At 41.4% G+C, this 16841-nt stretch overlaps 1 protein-coding gene across 2 annotated transcripts in view; it reads left to right on the top strand.

Moving 5' to 3' along the window:
* The first annotated feature begins 408 nt into the window (after window positions 1–408).
* Window positions 409–16841, top strand: part of NTNG2 (netrin G2) — a 67870-nt gene continuing 51437 nt past the window's right edge. Inside the window, exon 1 of one of the 2 annotated variants that reach the window (XM_084650237.1) lies at window positions 409–1131. In XM_084650237.1, coding sequence (XP_084506363.1) covers window positions 919–1131 — 213 coding nt within the window. In that variant the 5' untranslated portion in view covers window positions 409–918. The remainder of the gene's footprint in view (window positions 1132–16841) is intronic. The other variant, XM_084650238.1, reaches the window with a different exon arrangement.

Raw genomic sequence — 16841 nt, forward strand, 5'->3', positions numbered from 1 at the left:
CAGGTGGTGCTTGCTAATGAGCTCTCCCTTTCCCCTTATAATGAACAAGAAACGAGACTGCAGGTAGTTGGATGGTTTGTAGCTGAAGCTTTGGAAACTTGTCATTATCAGCCAGAAATTGTCCTACGTGCATGCCTTTTCACCAATGCAAGAAGCAAAATAAGAAACAAACAAACAAGTCAATGGTCTTATTTTCAATAAAGTGACCATAGGACAATCGGTTTAGATGGCTTGCAAAATTTACCACCCAAATTATGTTGTCAGAAAAGTTGCCCTTTAAAAGAAGTAAAGTTTAGGACCAAAGAGTCTCCCATTTCAAGGTTACATAGATAATAATGTCATTTAAATATTTTTTAAATAAAGTTGTTTTTTTTTTAAAAATAATTATTTAAGGCACACCACAGTTTAAGGCACTTTAAAAAACTATACATTGGTAGCAGATGAAAAGGTTAAAGAAAACTTGATCTAGCCTCATCATATAGCCTCTCCAATTTTTCTCCTATCAAATTTCATCAGCGAATCAGAACTTGATAGCGCTATTGATTGAGTAGAGTCACCTCTAGATATTTTCACACTGATGTAGACGATCTTTTATGCAAAACAAACAAAACAAAACAAAAAAACCATTAAGTTAAGGAAGACTTTTGACCGCTGATCAGCAGTTCTGGAAGGGCTGTCTATAATTCTCCAGATCAAGTGACTTGCAAACTTGGCTTCTGTACTAAGAGACTTTCCTTGTCTGAACACAGCATACAGAGCTGGGCCATTGTTGTCATCTGGATCTCCTTAGGCTATATAATTTTTTAAATGAGACGTTTCCATGCTGATCCTGACAGTAACCCCTAGTCCAGTAGCTGCCTTTCTCGGGACTCTAGGCATTTCCTTTGCCCAGGGACTCTGCGCTTGGTATCAGTTGCCATGCTGCACCTGGTTGCTTTTCTGTTGCACTGTCTCCCTCTGGCCATGGGACACTATGACATTTGCAAATCCTGGGTGACCACAGATGATGGCCCATCATGGGAGTTTTATGCTTGCCAGCCCAAGGCCATGCGAATGAAGGACTATGTGACAGTGAGAGTGGATCCACCAGGAGTCACCTGTGGGGACCCCCCTGAGAGATTCTGTACTCATGTAAGTATTTGGTTTCATTTGTTTTCCTAGTTGATGTGGTAATTAATTATGCTTATGTCATCAGAGACAGAGTACTGTAGCTCTGAGACAATGGGTAATAAGGATACCCTGGATCACAGTGCCACTGTTATCTGGTAGTTAGAACAAGGAACTTGAAATCAGCTTGTCTATCTAGGTTCTTATACTGTTCTCCTCATTGTCCTTTCTGAACACCTTAGTTTTATTCCCAACTCTGCCACTGACTCACTGTGAGACCTTGGCGAAATCCCTTTAATCTCCCTAGGACCTCAGTTTCCCCATATGTGGCATGGGAAGAATACTTATCATCACACAGGGGTGGTAAGTAACTGTTTGCAAAATGATTTTGAGGCCTGTGAATGAAGTATGCAATCAGCATTATACTACATGTCTGGCTCTCAATAGCATTCATCTTTCTTAGAAGCTCCCCTGTCATATCTTTTGCTGCAACATGTAAATACCAGCAGAACAGCCTAAGAGTGGGAGATAGTGCTGTGTCACAGAACAGAATAATGAAGACAGTCCTTAGATCAAAGGAAGAATCACTGAAGCTGAAGATCAGTTGTTTTGTTATCAGTTTGGGATGGATGATGTTTTTAGGTCACTAGGGCCAGATTTTCAAAAGAGCTCAGTGCCCAATGTGCATCCATATTTTGAAAACGTCCACTTAATTAGTGCCTAAATGGGAGCAGAGCACTTCTGAAAATCTGGATCCAAAGGTCTGTGTAGTTCACTGGACTCCTATGTCAATGGCACAGAATACTAATCTCAGGAGCCATATTTTATCAGTGATGAGTAGATGTTCTGTAAGTGTGTGCTAGGGTGCTGAATAGAAAGGAAGGGTATATTTTGGTTCATAGAGGCAGATGGCTTACATGTAAGACTCCTGCATCTCAAAACAGCTTCATAGTGAGAAATCCCTATAGCCTACCCCTTTTCTTTTCTCCATCTTCAACATGAAGAGGCACCATAGCCAGACACTCACTCTTGTATTTAAAATCTTCAACCTATTTTCCCTTAAATATTAACCATTGCCTTTTATTGAGTGCACCACAAAGCTGGGCAGGACCATTTGATTTGTAATTCACAAGGATTACTTTGTTTAAAGAATTCAGAAGTCAAAACAAACAGCAAAGCAATATGGTTTAAAAGTCCTTTCCTAAACTATACAACGTTAGAACCATGATGAGTCAAAAAAAAATAATCAAATCACATTTTTAAGGAAGATTGACAACAATCAAACTATGTACTGAAGAGGCTTCCATCCTAATGGCACTGAAAGGGGAAATTTCTTCTTTACAGATTCTAAATCACCAATTATTTGTGTTGAGGCGGGAGTATTGTCTAGTGGCTAGACCAACTGGCTGGGAGTGAGGATTCTCAGTGTCTATTCTCCACTCTACCACTGACTTATTTAAGATTAGTTAAACCACATGAACTCTGTGCCTCAGTTGCCCTATCTGTAAAATAGGCAAAATAAGCAGTTCATTTACTGCTCTTGAGAAAAATCAAGATTTATTATCCCAAGAGGAAAATATTGACCTAAAGCTAACTGATGCCAAATCTTTATGTTCATCAAAATACAAATCCAACATTTGTATTGTTACATATGTTCAGAGTGTTTTCATTAGAAACATCTAGTAATTAAGTCCACTAATTCCAAATTTGTAACAATTTTCTCTTTTAAACTAATATTCTTATAGGACCGATGAAGTTATAGGTCCACAAGAATATAGTTAACTATTGATAAGTCAGTCTAGAGGCATAGATTTCCATTTATCTGATTGGCTGCAAAGGGATTAAAAGGTGAACAACAGATTTCACTGAATTCGTCAGGATGCAGTTACTCACCAATGCACTCTGGTTAACACTCCATCAGACCTTGGTGTTGTTGACCTATCAGGAGGTCAGTTAGAAATTTACCGACCCACTACATAAATGTATTTAGCCAGTAATGAGCCAGCATCTATTACATGTAACAATAATAATTCCTGTCTTACATGGTTGTTGTGTCTTAAATAACGTACCTGAACTGCTTGGAGAACCTTGAAAGAAAGGGATCTAGAAATGCAAAATATTATTACGGATTTGGTTGCACTTCCACAGCTAACTCCAGAATAAACATACCAGTCCTACTATAGATATTAACTGAGTTGTACAACAGGGATAATTTGACATCTTGTTAAAGTTTCAACTTGTAATGCAACAAAATGCACCCAAATATATTCCTTGAAGAACAAACAGAAATTAAATACTTTTGGAACAAAAGTATTTAATTGTAAGTCATTTTCTATATCATGTGACAAATTCTGCTCCCAGACCCACTTGTGCAACTGTTATTACAATTCATGGGAGTTAAGCATGTGTAGCTGAAGGTGGAGTTAGGGTCCCATGCATTTAACAGTGCAGTTAAATAAGTACCTGGGGGAGCTGTGAACCTAGGAATTGTGTAATAACTCTCCATCATAGCCCAATGGTAAAATATAATATCATGAAGGTAGAGCGTGACTCTTGAAGCCTCTTCAGGTAACGTATCTGTTCATCCTATGCATTTTGTTCCATTTATTTTAATTTTTATTGCCTCTTTCTTAAACTCCTGGTGTTTAACATAATTAAAAATAGCAGAGATTCCATTTAGAAAAATTAACGGATCATGTTAGTTAATTAGCCTTATAAAACCCCAGCTCAAGCTGCCATTCCCCCTTCCTGGGCCATCCCCACCAAACCCCTTGCCTCTCCCAATGCTGAATAAATTCTAAAGGCGTAAAGAGGTATATGATAATGTTGCATATAACAGTAGATAGAAATGTAATAATAAAAATTAAGCAGAGTAGACAGCCAGCCCAATATTCAGTGGGTAGAACAATGTGCTGCTATGAGAGAAACCTAGGATGGAGTCTAATTCTTAGGACTTCTGCACCTTTGGCTGGAAGGCCACCATGGTAACTTTTCACAGCTTCTGTCATGGAGAATGGTATATGCTCCCTTACCCTTGAGCAGCCCCTTGTGGTCAGCAGAGAGAGAGCCAGTCTTGGAAGAGGTGGTTGGTTCAGTCACAGGGCTTGCGTGGTGACTTAGCACCTATTGACACAGAGAGGAGAAGACAATCTAAAGTGGGGGAGTGAGGACTGTGAGCAAAGAATAATGGCCCTGTGTAAAGGACCTATGAGCAAAATCCCAGGGCTCTCCATCAGTCATTGTGGCTTCTAATCCTTAGTCCCTGTATTCAAGAATTGCAGGTTTAGCAACTCCCACAAATGTTGTGTTAGATGCTGTATAGCAAAGCTAACTATGGTGTATGATTACATTCTCCACACACTTTTTCCTCTCCTGTTGAGCTGATAGTAATATATTCAATCATTTGCTCTCCTCTGTAGTTTTTAATTACCGATGCAGAGCAAGTAGACACTCCTCAGAGCATGGCTTTCTAGCAGAGTAAATTTTATGATGGCTGTTTTGATCTCTCTTCTCTCAGGTGTCTTCTGTAATGGCAGGCTGCTATGCATCTAGTTAAAATAATAATTTAATTACTAATTAAGCACTCAGTGCCGAGGTGTGTGCAGGGCACTGTACAGACAATTGAAATAAAAATAAAATTACACACAAGATTAATAATACATGATTAAGAACTTCAAAGTAGATAAAGAGGAAATGGTGATCTAAACACCTGGCATTATTAAAAATGGATGTAGGAGGGGAGTCCTGCACAGAAGCTCATGTTAAGGTGGCTATCCTGCAAGATGTTGGATGCCTTCTGTGTGGTACCCTCAACTTGTATTGAAGTCAAGGAGACACTCTGCAGCCTTCAGAATCAGGCTCTAAAACTGTAACAATTCTGAAAGAGGAGTGTTTTCAGATGGTATTTGAAAAGTGGAGTGTGATAGGCTGAGGTGGTTGTCTGGGGGATTGCAAAAACTCTACCGAGTACTGTACCGTCCCAGTTCTAAAGAAATTTCTGTTCACATCTGGCTGCTTTTTCCACTCCACAGAGCATTCCTGCTGATTATTAAAGTAAGGGGTTTTGTTTTCACAGTTCTTGAACTTTCTCCTGTTTATGTCAGTACCCTTCTGGCAGGGTCACCTGAAAAAATGAATTGTAAATTTCATGATGGCTGGAAAAGGGGTGGAGGGGGGGACAGGGAAGATGGATGGATGGATGAATAAGAACCTGAATGAATCTAAAAGTGAGACTAGAAATTAATAGGAAATAGATCTCTTAACCAAGGGTGCTTGGGGAGAAGGGTGAAATTTCAAAGACCAGCTGCAGTGTGCTGCATACAACAGCTAAAACCAGATTTCAAATGAGGGAAAGTAAGAATTGCTGCTCTATAGTAAATCTTTCTATGGGTTTGTGTGAGTGCAGTAGCATGCTTCTGCATTACCTGATACAAAGCTACTTTGTCATCAAGCTGTTTTATTGGGGGGTGAGTGGCAGAATATGTCCTTTCTAATAAAACACACTCCGGTATCCAGATATTTTGGACCAAATTCCCCACTGTGACATACAGAGTCAGCCCCTATTGAGTATGAACTGATGCCACTGAGAAGAGAATGTGACATTTGTACTTTATTTTTCCAGGTCTGCAAAAGACTAATTATTTACAATTAACACAGTTGTGTAGGTTTACAGTGCAACTTACAGACACCGAAAAGACACATTCTCTGCCCCAAACACAGGCAAATGTTAGGGTTCCCAGCTAGTTATAACAAATGCATTCTGATCAGGGTGGGAAATGCTCAGCTACAGCCCTCAGGTACTAGAGAGGTGCGGCAGCAAGCTAATGTCCAAAACTGTAATCCATATAATTAGTTGTTGATTAATGCTACAGAGAGCTGTCACTGTGCTAGAATACCTCCGTGGTGCATGCAGCCCATCTTTCCATTGTGAATTAGCCTTAGTCTGCAGAGGGGGGTGCTAATCCTCATTCACATGGTGCTCTTTGACAGAGGGCAGGGCTCTTAGCCCATATTAATGGGTCAGGGGTATTTTTTACAGTGTCAGCATTGCTTCATCTGTAAATATAGCTTGTTGATTTTGACAGGAGTCTGTGAAAAGAAAGAGCTCCACTTTATTTGTTGCACCTTCAGCTACATGTGATCTGTGTTGATTCCTGGCTAACTTCTCTGAATGGATCCTCATGTTAGGTCTTTACACCATTGGTTAATATTGTTGTTTCTGTAAGTTTTAAAGCCACACGAAAATGGGGCTTGTTTAAAGAATGCTCTTCCAAAGACACTCTCAGAGATGCCTTGACACAACATATCTAGGGGTCCGAACAACTGATGGTTTAACTCTTCTTGTTAGCTTGAGCCACGACTAAAATTGCCCCCGCCCGCCCCACCCCCACCCCCCAGCTCACACAATGTCCTGGAAGGAAATAAACAAGCCAACCTCACTATCTGTTTTATATTACCTACGTTACTGGAGCTGAGTCCAGAAAACTGGTAAAACTTCAAGTGTGAAACTGCGTGTGATGTCTTAGTGATCTCGGAGCATACATGAGCAATGACAAATATGTGTATCCACTTCCCCTCTTGCTTTTCATAAGTTCAAGCCTACCTTCTGTTGACTTTAAAACATCATTGGTTTGACTAGGGGACAGGGAATCAGAGCTCCTTGCAGTTCTATTTACAGCTCTTCTGCTGACTTGTTGTATGACCTTGGGAAAGACATTTCACTTCTTTATGCCAAAATTTATCAGTCCAGGCACAAAATCTAGCCTCTTACTCTAACATGAAGATGATGAAATTATGAATGATATTTTACTCACCTATCAAAAACCTAATGTAACTACTTGGCTGGGGGAGGGGTGGGCAAATACCATTTTGTGAAGATGTTTTTCCTCCCCCTTTGTAAGCTTGGAAGGACCATATTTACCAACATTGTGGTGTTAGGATGCTAAATTAATGTTTAAAATGGTTTGAGTTCCTCTGATGAAAGTGGTGGGAGAAAAGCAAGCAACAAAGCATTACTGTTTCTTTAAATCAGGAGCGAAAGGTTTTCTAATGCACCAATTCCATCCATTGATCAGTATTACTTCCAAATTTGGGAGGAAAGGCTGGGTAGGACTCAGAGTTAGTTTCCTATTCCTAATCACCTTCATCAACAGCACTGATGTTAGTGTGACATTCACTGCTGCATTTGAAATTAAGGTCGATGACTCCTTGCCTGCTGCCAGACCCCAATATGTATTAAAATTTTCCAGCTCTGGCTGCAAAAGCAACCAAAGGTTCTACTTAGGTACCATAGAATTTGAATGCTCTAATAATCTGGGGGATCTACACCACAAAGTTAGGTTGGCTTAACTACATCGCTTGCTCAGGGTTGTGAAAAATGTTATGCCACTATGCAAAATAATAAAGCCAACCTAAGCCTCAGCATAGACACTGGTAGGTTGACGGAAGAATTCTTCCATCATCCTAGCTACCGTCTCTCAGAGACGTGGAAGATGGAAGAACCCCTTTCGTTGGTGTAGTAAGTGTCTACCCTACAGAGCTACAGCTGTAGTATTTCTAGTGTAGACATATTGTACAAAAAGAGCCTGAGGTCTACACAGCAGCTGAGAGGCATGATTCCCAGTGCAGGTAGACATACACCTGCTAGCTCTGCTTGAGCTAGAGCTTAGAAATAGCAATTTGGCCCCCGCAGCATGGGCAGCAGCTTGGGTTAGCCACACAAGTACAATCCCAACTAACCTGCTGGGTGCAAACGTGGGCAGCTAGCTCAAACCATCACCTGCGCTGCTGCAGTCACACTTCTGTTTTTTAAACACACTAGCTCAAGCAGATCTAGTGCGTGTCTGTCGGCCTCCCAGCTGCTGTGTAGATGTACTCTAAGGGGGAGTGCATCTCCAGCCTTAAATTAGAAGTTACTGTGTAGACTGAGTTTCCCACACAAGCTTTAGCTAAATCAGTTCAATGATCTATTTAAATGCATGAAGCAGGATTCATCTTGTGATGAGAATAATGTCCCACTATACAATCAACTCTTCTCAAAATGTTGATGGAAAAACATGGTGATACAAAATTAGGCTGCCAAATGGATTTAAATGATACAGTGAACTTTCGGCTAACCCCTCTGTGAAGGATAGGGGAAAGGGAATGAGCCATTTTTACCACTGCGGAAAAGTCCTATAGAATTTAATAGTGTTCTATGGAAATTACTCCAAAGACGTGTATAGGAGGCATTGTGGTCCAGTGGAAAGAACACACTTAGTGCTTATGTTCTTTCCGAAGGTAGGCTGCAGCAAATGCGTGTTACTGTTGGGCACTTCAGGTAAAATTCATGGAGTTCATATTAAGGGGAAAGTATTGGGGAGAACTCAGTAGATTTTTAAAAGTAAAAGCAAGAGTTTATTTCTTTGTCAGTGGTATGGAGTTTCCTTTAAGTGGAACAAACACAGACCCAGGGCACAGGATAATGCATGGAACTAGAGAACTTTTTTCTGTTACTGGTATTATTATTTATAGATTGCTGTGTATGGCACTTTACAGATAATGAATACATGACAGGTTTCTGCTCTGATGAATTTCTAATCTAAATTACGTTTATCTAGATTAGGAACTCTTCTGTTTTAATACCAGCTCTGCAACTGGCTCATTTGGCCTGGTCTTGGTCAAGTTTCTTAGTCATTTTGAATCAGAAAACTGGAGTATTTCATATAGAAAATATTGAAACAGTATTTTGACAATTTAGAAACTTTTTACAAAAACATTTCAAGTCAAGAAATGTGTTAGCACCCAATCCTTTCCTGCAAAAAGGATAGGTTTCAACACATTGGCATTTTCTGAGAAAAAACATTGCCAGAAAATTCCCAGCCGGATCTGACGGAGAACTGCTGGTTTCCTCCATGCTGTCTCTTGTCTGAGCAGACAGATGCAATTGATTGTTTGAGAGAGAAGGAGCAACCACCCTAGTCATGTCTGACCACCACAAAAAGATGCAGATCTTATGCCAACAAATTTAAGGCGATGGGGTCTCTTAGGTTAATGAATTCATTTTCTGACCTAGTTTGTGAGCTCACTCATGCGTATACAACAGCAACTCAGCAATGCTCAAGTAAAAGAGCCCAAATTTCAGACTTGTCAAACTTATTATGCACGTGGGGTTTTCAGTGACCTCGTTAGCAGGAGTTCTTTAGAGAGCATCATTCTATACCTCCTTTCAAATTAGTGTCTTTCCCTAAATATGCGGCGACCCACAGGCTTTATGCAGTTCAGATTCATTAGTGAAGATGTCCCTTGTTTATATTCAAACAGTTCAACCTGGTACACATTTTCCTGTGCTGGAAAATGTCAAAAAGCCCCTGCTTCTCATGCATCCACATGGACTGTCCATTGCAATACATAAACTCCAGTCAGGTCAAGGAAGTTGAAAGGTGGGGGAGGATGGGGAGCACTGTGGCTGCAGAATCCTGGCCAAGAACCACTGCAAGTAATAATATTTAACACTTATAGCGTTTTCTATCCAAGAAACGCAAAGCACTGAACAGTCAGTATTATAATCCCCATTTTAATGAAGGGGAAACCAAGGCAGAGTTTTTTTCAAGTGACTTGCTCAAGGAGAAGAGTAGCATTGCCATGACGATACTCATGTTGGCTTGAAGATATTTAGTGAGGCACCAATGTCTAATGGACTGAGATGAGGAAAGGAAACCAGGAGCCCTTTAGTTCTAATCCTGATCAGTCTGTGATCTTGGGCAAGTCCTTTAGATTCTCTGTGAGTTTCCCCATTTGTAAAATGGGGGCATTGATACTTCCTGCCTTCACAGTGTAGCTGTGATGCTTAATAAATTAAGGTTTACAAAGTACTTCGAGATCCTCTATAGAGGTATTAGTATTAAAGGATTGTTATAACCACTGTATGGAAGATGAACATTTTTTCTTGCTCACTGGCACGTTCGCACACATTCTCTCGTTACAGGATCATCTCCTCCTATCCCTTGAGACATTGTTTAGCACACTGATGGGCATTTGTTTATATACTTAGCATGATATTTTTTACCATTCACATGGCTCTGCCAGAAAAGAAAGTATCTGATGTTTAGGGAAAGGAATAATAGGATTTAAAGTGGCAGAGAGGGTCATAGGGTACCGTGGATCCATTTCCAGCATGATCATCTGCAGATATGAAGTTCTTTCAGCGTGTGGGGCAGAGAAAGTGCTGCTATCTTGTGACTTCACCTGGTATCTGTAGCATTCATAGGTCCTGCTGGACTGAACCACAGGGAGGTAGCATTTTGCAGGTTGGAAGACCAACCCCAAAAAGTGGCAGACAATGTTAGCCTATTGATAAAGATCACTCTCATACAGACAGTAACCTGTGGTTACTCCACAGCATTCTGCACACATGCATCTACCCAGTTATTTCTGTGCCTACACACAGACAGCTTTGGGGTGGGTGGGGAGTGAATTTGTTTTTCCACAGGATACCCCTAGCTCCAGTGGAACTCAACTTTATTCTCTAACTTTTCCTGAGCAGGTTCCAGACTCAGTTCAGCGGTAGAGAGATGAGGGAAGGTGGGAGACAGAACTAAGTATGGAGAGTGCATTCAGGTATATGTAGCTGTGCAGACTCTGTGGGCCAGATTGATCACATGTTGTGCTCTCACCTATACCTGTGCAAAATTGGTCTAAACCACAACCGTTCTGTTTGTTTTTATGCACAATTTGAACTCACTTTACACCGGTGTGAATTGCTATACACAAGGCAAAGTTTATGAAGAATCAGGCCCCATGTGTAGCACACTGGTGCATAAGACAGTGATATGTCAGTGTATGCTTGCATGGGAATGGTGGATGTGCATCTGGATTAGTCCAGGAGCTGAGGGTTGAGGGGTGTTGCATGAGAGAGAAGTGGGTGTGTATGTACATTTTAATGGAAAACAATTATGCACATTTCCAAGTGCACACCTACAAATTCCTTTTAAACGCAAACTAGAAAAGAATCTTCCGTTGCCAGTGCTAAACACATTTAAGGAAGTGGGAAAGCTCCCCCACACCGCGTGGGTACTTAATAGCTTTGTGTCCCTGTACACTTGCAGAAGGGTGTGACGCTGCGCTCTCTATGGAGAGACAGAAAAGTCACTTTCTGTTTAGAGCATTCGTCAGCCACTTTGGTACTGCCTAATGTACCATGTAAAGTACATGTACCAGGTAAAGCCCACATCATCTTACATGTTACCATTTGAACTAGACATGTCCTTTTTGGAATGCTCATGTTCCAGAGGAATAGCCAGCCAGTGCTTCAGAGAATGCCCCTGCATTCTAATCCCTGCACAGGGGTTGGACTGAAAAGGACAATTAAATGGTTAAAGAAAGACAGGTGTATTGAACTGGTTAGAGTGTGCACCTCTGCCCTCTAATGGACAGACTCAGACCTGCTCCATTGTGTCAATGGCCCTGTACTGCTAGCAACTAATGAAAACTCAAAATGATAGTAATTTGGGGAAGGAGGATCTCTCTTCTGTCCCCTGTTGTTGTTGTTAAGTTACTGTGATCCTGGTAAAAAGAAAAGGAGGACTTGTGGCACCTTAGAGACTAACCAATTTATTTGAGCATGAGCTTTCGTGAGCTACAGCTCTGTCTAGAGCTTAGCAGATAATTGATTTTTCGGTTCAGTAGCTGAACCAAAAATAGTTTAATTTCAATCCAAGACTGATTTAAAAAAAACTAAATGGTTGGTCTAGAAAATTTTGAAACAAACAGTTTGACTTTCAAAAAAAAATTCCATCACCATTATTTTAGAGGAAATAATTGGACTATTCATGAATAGTTTTGGTCGCCCAAAACAATTTTTTGGTGAATTTACTATTCACCAAAACAGTGTCACTAATGACTGACAGTAACACCTCTGAAGTCCAATATGGCCATGAATTTGTGTTAATACTTCGCCTTTTAAAGAATATAATAGCTATGTAATTCTGCTGGAATATGTCTTACATAAAACAGAAGTACGTGCTAAAGTGCCATACACAGGAGCCATGATACTAGGCCAAAGGGTCAGAGTGGTGGTCACTCATGTATCCATCATTTTGATATGAGCTAAGTTCCCTGCATGAAGATTTGCTGAGAGAATCCCTGCCAGCCTTTTTAGGAACTCCCACATCAGTTCTCAGCTCACCTCCCCTACCCCTTTCCACCCTTACCCCTGTGTCCTGCCCTCCCCCATTCAAATTATCTAGGCCTTTTTTTACATAATAAAATATTAATGTCAGCATAGACAGTCTCTCTGCCAAGGCTGCGTGTATTGAGCTTACGAGGCGTATAAGCTTTTAAAGAGCAGGACACTTTTACTACTTCCTAAGCATTTTCTTAGTCTTGAATCAATAATGCACTTACTATTCAGTATGTGGGTCATTTTGATTGTGTTCCTTCTCATGCTGCGTGTGCGCATGCACACACGCGTGATTTATCGCCATAGCCAGATCCAGGCCCCAAATCTGTCAGGGGCTTGATTGGGGACAGAGGCCAAGAAGCTAACTCCTGGCCACAAGCATTGGGGAAGGGAAGAGGGGAGAGAGGGTGGCAATAATTCCCCCCAGCAATTTGTCAATGCAAGAAGAGAGAACCAGGAAACATATGAATAAAGAGGTGCTGAGAACATTGGGTTAAATCTCCCTCAGCTTCTTTGAATGTATACGTATATTTATCTCCGATACGGTTTCTGATCACTTTGCGCCCTGTTTGTTTGGAGGATCTTGGACTGTAGGTCACTCTGTTAATCCACAATCAAACTCACAGAACAAATAGTCACTGCTGGCAATCCTGTGTCTGAGATCTTAGCCTGCCTGTGGTGGGTTAGGTGGGTAAAGAGGTAAGGCAAGGCAAGGCTGTGGAGGTGAAAGGACTGTATCTGACGGTGATGGGATTATCGGTTCAGAAAGAAGGAGCTGTTCAAAAATTATTCCCTGGAAGCTGGGGCTGCGTGCGATGCATGTATTTGCCCGGTGCAAAGAGGAGATTATCTTCTTAAGAATGGAATTTTCAGCACAGAGAACTGTTAACCCCTGCCTCCTCAAAGCATAATATATACCTCTGCCCAGACCTCTAATGATGTGGGGAAAACACAAACTACATATCTTTGAACAATCAGCAGACAGACACAGGGCCAACTTTGGGGAGCCCAAAGCTGCAGCCCATCTATTCAGGGCCCTAGAAATACCAGTGTCAAGCTGTCTTTAAAATAAAGTTTCTAGCCTTTTTTTACTATGAAGATAAATTGTTCACTAGGGTTGAAAGGTTACATCTTAAAATGTTGTCACTGTGATACTCCGCCCACATGTAAATTTCTAGGCAGTGTGTCCTAGTGGGTAGAACACTGACCTGGGACTCAAGAGACCTGGGTTCTGTTCCCAGCTCAAACACTGGCCTGCTGGGTGACTTTTGGCAAGTCACTTCACTGCTGTGTCTCAGTTTCCCCATGAGTAAAATGGGGATGATACTGCCCTCCTTTGTAAAGCACTTTGAGATCTACTGATGGAAAACACTACAGTGGAGCTGTGACAGACCTGTCAGAATGTTGGTTAAACTCCTTGCGTCACTGGGGTGAGTGCAGATTTAAGAGGCAAGATAAAAGGGTTTTATTCTGTACCCAGTTCTGTGACGGCAGAAACATGACCGTCCAGCTTGGAATATGAAGACTCTCAGTCACTCCTTTATTGCCAATGGGAAGAGCAAACTCTTTGTTCTCTGTCTTAGCTAGCTCAGTTGACCCTGGTACCACGCCTCATATAACCTTGGCAGAGACAGTTCACCTCTTTACCCTCATGAGGTGGACGTACTACTGAGTTCTAGGGAACGTCGTCTCTTGGTTAGAGCAGGAGCTGAGATTTTAGGGTTCTGTTACCAGCTCTGACCCTGACTCACTTTATTAGGGCCAGTCACTTAAGCCAGAATCTTCTAAAGTGGTCTCTGATTCTTGGATGCTTCAATTTTGGGGTGTCCAGCTGTAAACCTCGTAAGGGGCCTGATCTTCAGAAATTCTAAGCACCCAAAAATCCATCTGAAGTCAGTAGGAGCAGTGAGTGCTGAGCAACTCTGAAAATCAGAGTACAACCTGTCTTGAGTTGGATTTCCAAGATCAGGGGCTGCTTCTGTAATGTTGGGCCTTAAGTCTTCTGAGCCTCATTTCCCCAGTCTGTAAAATGGGTACTGTGCCTGTCTACCACACAACTGTGTTCATAATTATGAAGCTTAATTATCGTTTGGAAAGTGGTTAGAGATGTTGGGCTGAAAAGAATGCACCATATTATCAGCAGTAACTGTCGAATACCGCTGGACTATAATAAAGCACTAACAAGATCCTTCTAGAATTCACAATATAATAGATTGGAGGCGGGGGGAAGGAAACAAGTAGCCTGGACATATAGGTTGAATCTTTTCTATTTCTTTCCATGGTAAGACAGGCCCAGGGGAACACATGGGGCTTGGATGAACTGCATGCGGTTGACAGAATAAGTATATCTGCTTCAAGACAAAAAGGGGTGGGGGTGGAAGCAAGATGTCTTACTAGACATATCCCGGCTTATGATTACTAAGGGCTGTTTTATTCAGACAAAGTGGTGTCTGTTTCTGCTGACTCATGGAATCCTGAACAAGCACACAGACAAAATGTTTCCTAATGCCCCTTGCTGAGGAGTGACCTTGCACTCAGACAACCTTTGATTGGGAAGAAATAGAAAAAGAAACCGAGGGGGGGGGGAAGGAGGGAAGAATAGGGAAGAGTGCAATCAATTGCGAAAACCACAGGAGCGGGGGAGGAGAGAGGATGAGTGACATGAGGGTGAGCCAGAATTAGAAGCGTCTCTGTACAGGGACCCCATTTCTACTGTGTTAATAATTCATACCAGCTCTGACTTTTCTTACCAACAAACAGGAAACAGCTTGTTAGTAAGGACATTTTTTTTCGCCCCTTTGCTTTCTCTGCCCTGAGACGAGCCCCTGGTGGCTAGTGCAGAGGTGGAAGGGGATGTGGGGAAGGGCAGAAAGGATGCAAGTTATGCTGCCCCATCCTTCCCACCCCTCATCTGCCTCTCTTCCCTAGTGCCATCACCTTAGGGAGAAGGCCAGATACATTCCTAGGAGGATGAAACTTCTAAAATGTGTCACATAACTGCTGACATCTCACCAGAATCTTTTCCTATGTACATGGCCATTTCCGAATTTCTCCTCAGAATGTTTGTTTAACATGAAAATGAATAAGAAGGCAATTTCTCCTCCATCTCCAGCTGTGCAGCTCAGGTTTGCTCGCTTTTAGGAAGTAAGTGAGGCTCTTATAGCTACAAGGTCATTTACAGGTGCACCTACCCGACCGGGTTTTCAGGGGGTTGTATTTTGCCCCCCCCCTTACAATCTTCCGTCCAATCTACTGTATCTTCCCACAATTTGGAAGGAAAGGAAGAAAGCCTTTGGGTTTGTTTTTTTCCACAAAAAACATGCAGAAATTTTCCAGTGTTTTTTCCCAATGGAGAGACTCGATAACTTTAAGAAAAGGACAATTTTCCACTGAAATTTTCATTTAGGAAAAAAAGGCCTTTTTTATAAAAAGATTTTGAATGAAAAAATTCAGCCAGCGGGGCACACACATGCACTGCACACAGTCCTGGCTTCAATGTAATAATTTGTGAGCGGCTTCGTCTTTCCAAACCAATAATCCCATCACAGTCTGATATAGCCTCAGTCCCTTCCATGGCCTCATTATCCACCTACCCCAGCCAGAGATAGGAGAGAGGGCACAGAGTCAGCACCACCATGCCCTAACCTCACCCCATTCCCTGCCCCCAGACACTCCCCCTTGCCTTTAAGAGCATCTGAGATGATACCAACATAACAATTTAGTTGAAGTTTTCAGAAGTCAGATAGCTTAGACTCATTTCCTTCTTTAAAGATGTCTTGCACCAGACTCAATACATGGCTCAGGATAGCAGAATTTCACTTGGCTGGCGCTACTAGGTCATGCTTTCTAACCTGATTCAGAATGGTGGTATGAGACCCAGTCCCAGTTCGTACTGGTTTAGCTACTTCTGTTTCAGGAATGTGTTTTGATCAACTGTAATTTCAAAACCAGCAATGATTTGAAGACTATGGGTCTTTCAAGTCTTCTAGCACTATGCAATACTTGATGGTTCAGAGGAAGATGTAAATATCCCCATGATGCACTTGGGTGAATTGAGCAACTTTGTATAGGGGGTGGGTGGAAATACTGCAGAACTGTTTGTTTAGTATGAGAGAGGTTCACCACATATACGTGTTAGATTATTTTCAAGCATCCAGATGCCTCTGCTGGCGAGTTATGCTGCTTGCCAGCTGTTAGAAATAATCCCTGAAAAATTAATTATAGCTGTTTCACCCATCTCTTCCCTCCCAAATGTGTGAAGAGCAAAAACTAATTGTCAGTGAAATATTTCCATTTCTCTGGGAATTCCATCCTGACCACTGGCAAGTTATCTGTTTATGCCCTGAAGCATGAGATGTAATTACCTACAAATGTAATTTTTGGTTATAAAAATCACCTTGTCCTTTCTTAAATCCAGACACAACATTTGACCCTATGAGTCAAAAGCAGCAAGAAAAAAAATATTTAACTAGGCTATTTTTAAATAAAAAATATTTAAGCAGCTGGTGTATAGTCATATTTTTTTATTTTTGAAAAAAAAGTTCTTTAATTAAAGCCAGCTGAAGATAGTAGAATA

The sequence above is a fragment of the Lepidochelys olivacea genome (assembly GCF_965140295.1).
Source record: "Lepidochelys olivacea isolate rLepOli2 genome assembly, chromosome: 16".
NCBI lineage: Eukaryota > Metazoa > Chordata > Testudines > Cheloniidae > Lepidochelys > Lepidochelys olivacea.